Consider the following 11,391-nt stretch of genomic DNA (forward strand, 5'->3'; position numbering starts at 1 on the left):
GTGGCTCACAAGGATTGATTAGAGGTTCTGACAGACTATCACAAATGTAGGGCATCTTTGGGTGTCGTTTAATTAGTACTTGTTTTATGGACTAAACTTAGGCTACTTACGCTCTGATTGTGTATTCACACATATTCTAGCACTTATCTTAGCTGTTACTCTTGAGTTGGTTTTTATTTATTCGTATTCTCTATTATCATTATTGCTTCCGCACAATGCACATGACTAGGTCACCATCACGTGACGGCCAACATGCCTCAATCTCGGTCGGGGTGTGTCACTTTTCCTTTTATTAAAAAAGCAAACAACAAAAATAAAAGGCAACCTTTATGTGCCTAAAAAAGCAGAGAGGAATGAAATTATGAAAGGAAAACAGGGTCACCATTTGGAGAAGGTAGTAGTTGCTCTTTGGTGCTCTCCTTGAGCTGCATCATTTGTGTTTTTCTTTGAGCAATCACTCATATTGGTGCTATATTCTGTAGCTTTTGGGAAAATAATTTGTTATGTATTTTCGTCTTCACACAAACCAAAAACCAATCCAAACCAACCCGCCACTATCGGTTAAGGGTCTGTTTGGTATGCTACCCAAAAACTTTGGTTGTTCCTAAAAATAATTTTCAAATAACATCACTTAAAAACAGTATTCTTTTAAGTCTCAAATTTTCAAAAATCTGTTTGGTTGAATTTTTAAAAATAATTTTTTTAGTTTGAATTCAAACTTCCTTGAACAAAAATTGGAGCAAAGAAAGAATTGGGAAAGAGAAAAGAGAGAGGAAATAGTTGGCGAGGAGAGAGAAAGACAGGGAGAGGACGAAGAGGATAGGGAGAGCAAAAAATTACGGTGAGAAGGTAAGGAGTGAGGAGAAAGAGAGTGTAATGAGAAAGAGACAAGACAAAGGCCGAGGAGAGAGAGAAGACAAGGTGTGACGTGGGGATAGAAGAAAGAGAGGGTTAAGAAAGAAAAAAGAGAGGGTTACGAAAGAGCAAAAAAAGATGTTGAGGAGATAGTAGGAAAACTCTAAAAACTCACTTTTAGTGTTTTTAAGAAATAGCCTATGTTTTTAAGTTAGTTTTGAATCTAATTTTTAAAAAGAGTTCTACCAAACAAGAATTCAAAGTCTAAAACTCAAAAACCGTGTTTGAGTTAAAAAAGTTGAACTCAAGTAGGATACCAAACAAGCCCTAACTGACTTTATCGGTTTTAGACCCAGCTTTGTCGGTTTCGGTTTGCAATTTTGACCCAACCGATCCAAACCAACCCCCGCCCACCCCTAATTCTTCTGCAAAGGTCATGCTTAGACTATATAATTAGCTCATTATCAAAATGCCCAGATTGATAAATTGTTGTTTGATTAATTATATCAAATTATCAGAGACGGGCTAAAGTTCCATTTCCAACAACCCGATTGTCCTCAACTTGTTAATTACAACATGTACAATCCGTCAGGTGTGAGATTTTATCACAAAAGACCTCGGTATAAATTAGAGTGGGTGAGAATATTTAATTTTTTTTCTCATAAATACGATCAATGTGAAATATTTCAACAATGATAACCATACATTCAATAATTGTAATGTTTAATACACAATATTTAAGCTTAGAAGTAGGGTTTTGAGATCAGTAAACAAATCAAAGACCATACTCTCAAACATAATCATCTTTTTTTTATTCTTTTTAATTTGTTTTTTTTTCACCAAAAGGTTTTGCCACACGAGAACCTTCAACATTCTGAGCTGTTCCTTCCATCGGCATGGACAACGCCAACACCGATGCTTTTACATGATTTTTGGACCGACTACATTTATTCCCTTTTTTTCTTCTTTTTACTTTTTATTTGCCTTTTTGTAAATGCCTCAATAGTCAATACTATTTCAGAAGGACAAAGAAAAAAAAGGAACAAATAACATAAAGAGAATTACACATGTCGTCTTTTGAGTTGTTGTAGTAACCGGTGGCAGATTTAGGATTCGAATATTGGGTGTTTTGGTGTTAGAGGTCAAGTTTTTAGATAGAAGCTTAGCGAAGCGCACCAAAAATTTCAGTTTATTTATTGAAGCATTTCGTTGAACACCTATTGGTCTTGTTGTCGTTAGCAAACCACACATGTCAACAAATATCAACATATGTCAAAGGGTGATATCGAGAGAATTCGTCAAGTGTTGTACGCAATCTGTTGAAATATGCCCAGTAGGTATTACTTCAAACACTTGAAAAGTACAAAAGAGACCTGTACAGAATATTTGAAGGATTCTCGGAAGATCTTCTTATGTATATTTTTCTGACTCCGACATGGGACCACGTTCCAGAGCGCGTGGCCCCTTATAGTAACAACACATACTAGACAGTAATTTTCACATTTTCGTTTTATTTTTTTACATTGTTTTACTTATGTTTATGATTTACTTATTCATTTCTCAAAAAATAAAAGCCAGAAATAACCAGTGTAAATGGATAAATGGGAGTATGAGAACTGCCACCCTATATACTTGCACGCACCTTAGAAACTACATGATGCAATGCAATTCGGAGATCTCGTTGCCGGTCATTTAGCTCTTTCCCAAAAATAGAGCACCCGAGCAACGAAACAAGATCTACCGACCCCTGAAATTGCTGTGTATTATGTAACAGCATTGCGGCTTTGACTAGAGAGAATTTTTCAAGTATCAGATATAAAGCGGTACTCCACATGTCCAAATACAATTAGAGGAAAATTATTTCATTTCTTGTGTCCCTCCACTATAAAGTACCCGTTCAAATACTGGGCAATTTGAAAAATGTCTATTAACTCGCCTAAAAAATGGTAGAAAACCCCATTATATTGTGTTTTAGCTATATTTTCTCTTTGTCTAAAAAACAAAATCCCCATTCCCCATCCAATATTAGATTGTAAATATGGAAATATAGTTGGAAACATCCCACCTTAAAAAATGATTACTCAAAATTTACTTTTTTAGTCATTTTTATAGGAATTTCTCCAAAAAGACTAATGATCATGAGCGTTAGGTGACAAATTTGGTAAACGGCTATTGACGTCATATGATGTCAGCCGCCGGTAAAACCCGCCGCCGGCACGTTTGCATTTTTCTCTTTTCTATTTAGAAAAATGCTAAAAAAAAAAAAACTAATGAAAATGATTTGAAAATTTTGAGTTTTAATGATAAGGACAAAATAAAGGGTAAAGTAAATAGTAACATAATTAATTTTTTAATATAAAAATATGATTTTTCGTTAAAGTAATTAATATCAAAAAAATTTCGTTAAAGTTTCAATAAAATAAAAAAAACATATTTGGGAGGACTGAACTGGAGGCTTATAAAAGAGGTAGAGAGAGAGACCACAAAACTGCCAAAACACCCTAAAAACCCAAAGAAATTAGAGAGCTTTTTATTTCCATTACATTTTACAACTAGCCTTTGCCTTTCTGTTTCTGATTTTTCTGTTGCCACATTGTGTGTATATATACACACACACACACGCATATATGCGCTGTTCTTCCTCTGTTTTTTCCTTGTTTTCTGAAGCAGAAAAGTCTCTGTATTTTTAGAAAAAAGGGGGAAAAGAAAAGAAACGGAGCTTTTTTTTTCCAATACAAATAAATATTCAGTTCAGCCGGTCAATTGTTTCTGTGTTTTTCTGTGCATTTGAGCTTGAAATATCAAATGTGGTGGAGGTTGAACCACTGAAACTTCAGCTCTTCTCCATTTCCATCGTTTTTCCGATCAAACAAGTAAGTTCTCGTGATTTTTTTCATAAAAATCCACTTTTGTCTTCTGGGTTTTTCTCACAATCCAAAAAGTTTTTGTCTTTGCACTTTTTTTCTCTCCCATTTGCTCCTCCTCTGTTTTCTGCGACGAAAAATCGAAGAAAAACTCCCAAATGGAGCGACTGCCGACTGCGGCGATGCTCCCGGATTCATTTCTCGGCGCCAGAGACGACATTTCCATGCAAATGGGGTTGATTTGGGACCAGATCAAGGCCCCATTGATCGTTCCTATGCTGCGACTCGCCGTCGTTCTGTGTCTGATCATGTCGGTGATGCTCTTCGTCGAGCGGCTGTACATGGCGGTCGTCATCGTTCTGATCAAGTTCTTCGGGCGGAAGCCGGAGAAGCGGTACAAATGGGAGCCCATGAAAGATGACGTGGAGCTCGGGAACTCGGCTTATCCTATGGTTCTGGTCCAAATCCCAATGTACAATGAGCGAGAGGTCCTTATCCTTAAGTCTTTTCCTTAATTATGTTTTGAGGCGAAACGATAGCGGTTTTATTACGGTCTAGTTTTTGAGTTAATAACATTGATTAGGTTTGTGTTTTGGTGATTTCATTGTCGTTGCAGGTTTATCAGATTTCAATTGGAGCTGCATGCGGGCTTTCATGGCCGTCCGATAGGATCATCGTCCAAGTACTTGATGATTCAACTGACACAACCATCAAGGTCACTAGCAAAAATCTTTTCTTTTATACGTCTAAACAACCTAAATATTTGGAAAGGGAATTTGAGCACGAGTTTATTCGGCTGCCTGACCAACTGACTTAAACTACGCTTATAAAAACTCAAACATTTCATCAAATTTATACCAATTTTATATTTTCCTATGTTTTGGAATAATTCTCAAAGAAAATTTAGTTGGCTAAGCCATTCTGTTGGCCCCTTGAACCCAAATTTGAGTCACTTTTTCATAAATTAGAGTATTTGAGTAGTTTAGAATATTTCTCTTAAAGTAAATTGATGGAAATGATCAGCTTACAAATCTTAAGAGTTGATATAATTATTTTTTAGTATTGGTGGATATATCGTAAATATTCGATTGACATGTCATCTGTATTTGATTTTGATCAGTTCAGCAATCGAAATTTGTAAAATCATTTTAGTCAACTTCCCTGTAAAAACAACCCAAATGCTCAAATTTTAATTACCAAGTTAAAATTTGGAAATTTGGGTTGTACTAATTGTTAAATTAAAATGCAGGAGATGGTGGAGCTGGAGTGCCAAAGATGGGCAAGCAAGGGGATAAACATAAAGTACGAAATAAGAGACAACAGAAATGGCTACAAAGCTGGGGCGCTCAAAGAAGGCATGAAGCGCAGTTACGTCAAAAGCTGCGATTTCGTCGCCATTTTTGACGCCGATTTCCAGCCGGAGCCCGACTTTCTCTGGCGGACCATCCCCTTCCTCCTCCACAACCCTGAGCTCGCCCTCGTCCAGACTCGCTGGAAGTTCGGTTAGTTCTTTAATCCCCCATTACTCTCAATTCTTTGATTCGTTTGGCCGTTTTGAAATTGCTTTTGGATAAAACACTTATGCTCATAAACACTTTTAATATAAGTGTTTGTGTAAAAGCACGTTGAAATTTATAAAGTATAAGTGCGTCTTAGAAAAACATTTGGTTGAAAGTGCTTATTTGAAAAGCATTTTTACGACCTCAGTGGTTTAAGTTTTTCTGTCGAAATTAATCAAAATCGCTTGCATAATCAAACAAGCGTTTTTTAGTTATTTCAGAATCTAATTCTTATTTTGTAATGTAGTGTTTAATTTGATTTTGGTTTATTTTAGTTGGGTTTTAAAATCAGATTTGTAAGTATTTTGAATATTTACGTATTTTGTTCGTTTATTGTATATCGTGTAGTTATAAATAATTTTAAATTTTATTATTTAAAATAAAAATCATAAGTACGAACACAATTCATAACTTCTGGGAATAGAGGATCCGGATTCCTAAACTCAGGATCTGTCTTGACTTGAAAACTGTCGGTGCCTCTGTGCTGGTTTGAGAAGATTTCTAGGAAGTAGGTGGGCCGCTCCTTGGGTTGTCCTTTTTCCTTTGCTGTGATTGTCTTGTCGCTTGTTTTGTTTGCCACGTGTCCGAACTTTCTGTCTCTTCTCTTTTCTTTAGAGTGTATCTTTGATGTTTTCGAAACACAATCACGTGACATGATTATTTTATTAAAATTAAAATATGTAGTTTATATATAGTTGATAAACTATAAAAACAGAACATTTTGATCTTATTGTGCACACATATTATAACATGTGAAAAAAGATCAGGATCATCTCTTGAGCTTAGAAGGTTGAGCTTTCTGAGCAAATCACACGGTCTGTTGGATCAAAATTCAACGATTACAAACAGAAAACCCCTTTAAAAGTTATAATAATTACAGTTGTTAAATTTTGATCCAATGATTCGTGTGATTTGCTCAGGAAGCTCAACCTTCTAAATATCACTCGAAGCAGAGCATTTATGTTACTTGGGACCCACAGTCCAAAGCAACCCACACGAAAAATCAGTGTGGAAAATCAAAATCAATGGCATTGGTGCTATTTCCATCAATGCATGCAATTTTGAGGACCAGAAAACCCAGATGTTATTTTCAGCACTTTGTCTGTTTTAATCCGTCTAATACATTTGTGATGTTATTAACAATTAATATATTCGTTGTTGGTGGGTTGTGGGCATCTGTGGTCACAAATGGAGAAATGGCAAAGCTCTTAGCTGGATACATAATCCCTAAACTTTATTTTTAAAAGATACCATTTAGTAGTTTTGTTACGACAGTCCATCTTTTTAAAGATATAGAGACTAGCTAGTGATTTTATCATGATAATCCACTTTTTTTAAGGTTGAAAATACTCAAATAGGTATTTCAACATCTTCCCGATAAATATCTTGTGATTCACCAAACTTTTGGTTTTCATTAAATTATTTGACACATTTTGGGGCAAGTTAATTAGATATTGATAGGTTGACAGTAATTAAGTTGAAATCATTTAAAGCAAAACAACTTTTACAGAGGTTTGTTAGTGACATATCAGCTTTGTGGCTGAAGGATTGGATGGACTATGTTGAAGGGTAACCTATAGTCTATGGAGATTAAATTCTAGGTCTTTTTGGGAATGTTTTTGGAATTCGAGGTCTGTTTGGCAGAAATAATAAACAGTGCTTCTGAATAGTGTTTAGGGGTTTTTTCCAAAAGGAATGAGATTCCTTATTTCGGAATCTCTTCCATCAAAATCCACTAATCAATTAATCTGAACTTTTTAAATTTGATTAAACGATTAAAATTATTATAATTTTTAAATTGATCCCATATTTATAGCCGTTGGATTAAATTTCAAAGATTCGAATTAATTGATTAGTGAACTTTGGTGGAAGAGATTTAGAGCTTTCCAAAAACAGTATTGGGCCCGGATCTCTTCCCTTTCCAAAAAAGTATTGGGATTTTAATAATTTTTGAGTTTGTTTAGAATTGCTTTGGTAAAAGATACTTTTGCACATAAAACATTTTTGTTACTAAGTGTTTTTATTGAAAGTGTTTTCTGAAAAGCAAATGGTATGAATACCTTTAACTTTCTCTCTCAAATCTAATAAAAAAAGCATATGTCATTCTACAAATGGAAGAACACTTAAAAAAAAATTTCTCTTCACTTATACCGCTCCATGTTCCTCGGGTACATTGAAAACTCTCTCATGTTTGTACATAAAAATTTGCAAAGGCATGCATTGTAACATGGGACAGCAGCATGTGGCCATCTTTAATGGTGGACCTCAATTCCTTATATACCCTAGTCACACTCACACTCTACTCTCTAACTTTTATACATATTTGACCTAACTTTCTGCTAGCTCATTACTTTTTGAAAACTCGAGCCGAATTTGCAGCAGCTGTTTTCAGACTTCTTTTTTTACATATTTATTTTGGCAGTGAATTCAAATGAGTGCTTGATGACAAGAATGCAAGAGATGTCTCTGGATTATCATTTCACTGTCGAACAAGAAGTGGGCTCCTCCACTCACGCCTTCTTTGGATTCAATGGTAATTTATGCAAATTTTGAGCGGTCATGTGTTTGAATTGAGAGCTAATTCTGTTTCGATATACAATAATTTTATTTAGGCTCATAAAATCGACACGTTGTTCAATAAAAGTGGCCCCACCCCACCATAGTATCATTGTACGTGAGATTCATCTGTATTAGAAATGATGTATGTCAGTAAGTGTATCAATTCAATCTGTCAACCAAGTCGAATTGCTCTTCAGTAGTCATTTAGTTACACAGTGGAGAAAACCAGCACACTCTCTAATAGTGGTGGACCCTATCGTTGTATGCAAAACTCATTTGTATTCGAGAGTGCGTCTAAATAGTATTACTCTTCTTAATATATGTACTTTAACAGTCATTTTGTTCTGAAGTGGAAGAAAATTGTATTACCATAAGCTAAATGGGTTGAGGTAGTATTATTAGTATGTATATGCTCAGTTCTGTTGGTATAATGATATAGGGACTGCTGGTGTATGGAGAATTACTGCAATCAATGAAGCCGGAGGATGGAAGGACCGGACGACAGTGGAAGATATGGATCTGGCCGTTCGAGCGAGTCTCAAAGGCTGGAAATTCGTATATCTTGGTAGTATACAGGTACCATTACTGTCCTGTGCTTGTATATTTTTCTGCATTAACGTATTTTTGAGTGTTTAACCGATCGATCCAAATGTTGTGTTTTTGCTCACTAGTAGGGTTTAGGGTTTAGGAAAGCCAAAAAAAAGTTAGTTCTTTTGACTCAACGACGTACTGACATGAAACCCAACTTGTAGAGAGGGACAGATCTCTTAGCATTTGCATTACGTGAGATGCAAGTCTCATCTGACCTTTGGACGTATAAAACCGATTGTTTTGAATGCATTTTTAAGTTACATTTCATCAACTTTTGATTATGCCTCCACTTTGTTCCTAAAATTGGTACATTTCAACTCAAAATGTACCGTAAATTTTGGATTCATGACGGATTTTGAGTGAAACATCATATCCTCATTTCGTTTGCTCTATAGGTGAAGAATGAATTGCCAAGCACTTTCAAGGCCTACCGATACCAACAGCACAGATGGTCTTGCGGTCCAGCTAATCTTTTCAGGAAAATGGTCATGGAAATTGTAAGAAACAAGGTGAGCGTTTTTCATAAATCGTATCAAATTTAACCAAGGGTGGGAGGTGAAGTGGAAATGAGTGAATAGCTAACCCTCTACCTTCATATGTTTAATGCAGAAAGTAACGTTCTGGAAGAAGGTACATGTGATTTACAGCTTCTTCTTTGTCAGGAAGATCATAGCGCATATCAACGCGTTTGTATTTTACTGCATTGTCTTGCCCTCAACTGTCATGGTTCCTGAGGTTGAGGTGCCGAAGTGGGGAGGGATTTATATTCCTTCCATTATTACCATTCTCAATGCAGTTGGCACTCCAAGGTCTGATTTCCTTTGAACTTCCGCTGTTTTTCCATTTCGATTTCTTTGTCTTCTACTCGGTTGTCATTTGATATTCATGTTCTACAATTTGCAGGTCAATCCACTTGTTGGTGTTCTGGATCCTATTTGAGAACGTCATGTCACTACACCGTACGAAGGCTACAATCATTGGTCTGCTAGAGGCTAGTCGAGTGAATGAGTGGATCGTGACTGAGAAACTTGGAGATGCTCTCAGGACTTTGAAGGCAGCCACGAAATTACCTAGAAAATCTCGATTCAGGATCGGAGAAAGGTACACATTCTCACATATACTACTTCCCCAAAATGAGAATTTGATGTTCGATAATGCCTGACCGCAATTTGCCATTTGTGTGTACTTTTTACATGTTAACAGACTTCATCTGTTAGAGCTAGCTGTTGGATTGTACCTCTTCTTCTGTGGCTGTTACGATTTTGTCTTTGGGAAGAACTACTTCTTCATGTTCCTTTACATCCAAGCAACTGCCTTCTTCATCATGGGTTTCGGGTATGTTGGGACATTCATTCCCAACTCTTAATCTGCAGAAACGCTATGAAATCATTCTCTTCTTCGAAGAACACCAGCGCGATTGTAAAGAGGGAGACCAACAACGAAAGGAAAAATGACGGCCAAATTTTTTACGTACAGCATAAGATATCGAGACTACTCGAAAAATTAGTTCTCTTGTGAATTGTCAAGAAAAGTAAGGAAATTAAGTTTTACAGATTGTTGTTATGGGAATGCAACACAAAAGGGGAAATGGCTTTTAGGTTGTAATTGTGAGATTTTTCTTTGATACTTTTTGTTTTCCATTTTTTGGTTTGATTTTGCTCAAATGAATAAACTCCATGGGAATGGAAGATGTAACAATTGTTCTCTCTCTCTCTCAAAATATGTACAAGAAAATTTGTTGCTTGGTATGGCTGCATGATTAGGGCATCTCTCCTAACGTGAAAACAAATGAGATTAAAATACGAAGTTTTTCTGTTTTTACAATAAATGCCTTATGGATGATGTGATCAGATACTCGGAATTTTTCATGGTATTCAGATATAAAAAAATGATTCACTATCCTCTGTCCAATGCAGAAAACAAAGCAGATTGATAATTCCAAACAATTCAACACCCATTCTTCCATTTCCGGATATCATCATAGCAATCTTATTATCTTTCAGAGAAAATACAAAAATAGTAGAAAATGACACATTTATGTAGCCCCACAAAAGTGGATCAGACATTGAGTTACAAAATGTATGGTCTTCTCACTTATGAGATTTTTTAGTATGTTCCGAAGTATTATATATTATATAGTTTTTAGCCGTTAAATTCTTGATACAACGACTAAGTTTTAACGAAATAAATCAGTATAAGATACTTGGGAGCATGATACAAATTTATTTTGTGTTGGTCCAGCCATAACAGCTGTCAGATGCAAGCATATAAGCCCTTGAATTAATACTGGAAAATGGTTTTATGGTACCCACAACCTACTAAAATGTTTGGTTTGGTTGGTGAAGGGGCTGGTCACATATCTTCTGTAATTTTTTGTTCGTTGATTATTTTTAATTTATTTGATTCGATGGTTTGAAAAATTAAAACGAGGTGTGTAGGTAACACCGTCCTAACCAAGGGTGTTAGAAACATTTGTGTTGGTCTTTGGAGGAAGGTCTTGTTATTCTATATGCCTTACCAATTACCATTGACACATTTTGTATTATGGGTAATGGATTTGTTTAACTGAAATTGGAGTATTGGTCCCTCAACAATAACTGAATTTAAGTTTTAGTCTTTGAATTTAAAATCCAATCAAATTGGTATTTGCATTTGAAAAAAATATAAAGAGCATTAGTTCCTATGCAACTCTGAGAATTTCTGTCAAAATTAAGCACTTGAAAAGTAGGTAATCCTCCTTTTAGGAAACAAATTGGAGAAAGGGCGTGGTTATCACGTGCTTAAATTTGGCGGAAATCTCACGAGATTGACATCAAAATCTCAATTAAATACATTCCCTCAATTTGTGAATCCAAAAGAAATTTGGACCAAAAAAAAAAAAATTGGCCCAATGAAAAAGCCCATTGAAGAGCCTTCAAAGTTCAAAATCCATGAAGAAATCTCCATTGTTCTTTTGGGTTTTA

The 11,391-nt window shown here is 35.6% G+C and overlaps 1 protein-coding gene across 2 annotated transcripts; it reads left to right on the forward strand.

Moving 5' to 3' along the window:
* The first annotated feature begins 3,341 nt into the window (after positions 1-3,341).
* On the forward strand, positions 3,342-10,126 carry LOC126600153 (glucomannan 4-beta-mannosyltransferase 9-like). Of its 2 annotated transcripts, XM_050266702.1 has the most exons (9): positions 3,343-4,207; positions 4,336-4,434; positions 4,969-5,221; positions 7,701-7,811; positions 8,277-8,413; positions 8,824-8,937; positions 9,038-9,237; positions 9,332-9,529; positions 9,632-10,126. In XM_050266702.1, exons 1-9 carry the CDS (start codon positions 3,878-3,880, stop codon positions 9,792-9,794), a joined length of 1,605 nt encoding a protein of 534 aa, XP_050122659.1. In that variant the 5' UTR covers positions 3,343-3,877; the 3' UTR covers positions 9,795-10,126. The 2 variants fall into 2 exon arrangements, with proteins under 2 accessions (XP_050122660.1, XP_050122659.1); XM_050266703.1 differs by lacking the exon at positions 7,701-7,811 and having other exon boundaries at positions 3,342-4,207.
* The last annotated feature ends 1,265 nt before the right edge of the window (positions 10,127-11,391 follow it).

Source organism: Malus sylvestris, chromosome 14, assembly GCF_916048215.2.
Source record: "Malus sylvestris chromosome 14, drMalSylv7.2, whole genome shotgun sequence".
In the NCBI taxonomy this organism is placed as follows: domain Eukaryota; kingdom Viridiplantae; phylum Streptophyta; class Magnoliopsida; order Rosales; family Rosaceae; genus Malus; species Malus sylvestris.

Excerpts from the sequence above, each read along its gene's own strand:
- LOC126600153 (XM_050266702.1), top strand. The coding sequence starts at position 3,878 with ATGGAGCGACTGCCGACTGCGGCGATGCTCCCGGATTCATTTCTCGGC. Across the intron at positions 9,238-9,331 it reads AATGCAGTTGGCACTCCAAG|GTCAATCCACTTGTTGGTGT; the intron begins GTCTGATTTCCT and ends TACAATTTGCAG. Across the intron at positions 9,530-9,631 it reads CGATTCAGGATCGGAGAAAG|ACTTCATCTGTTAGAGCTAG; the intron begins GTACACATTCTC and ends ACATGTTAACAG.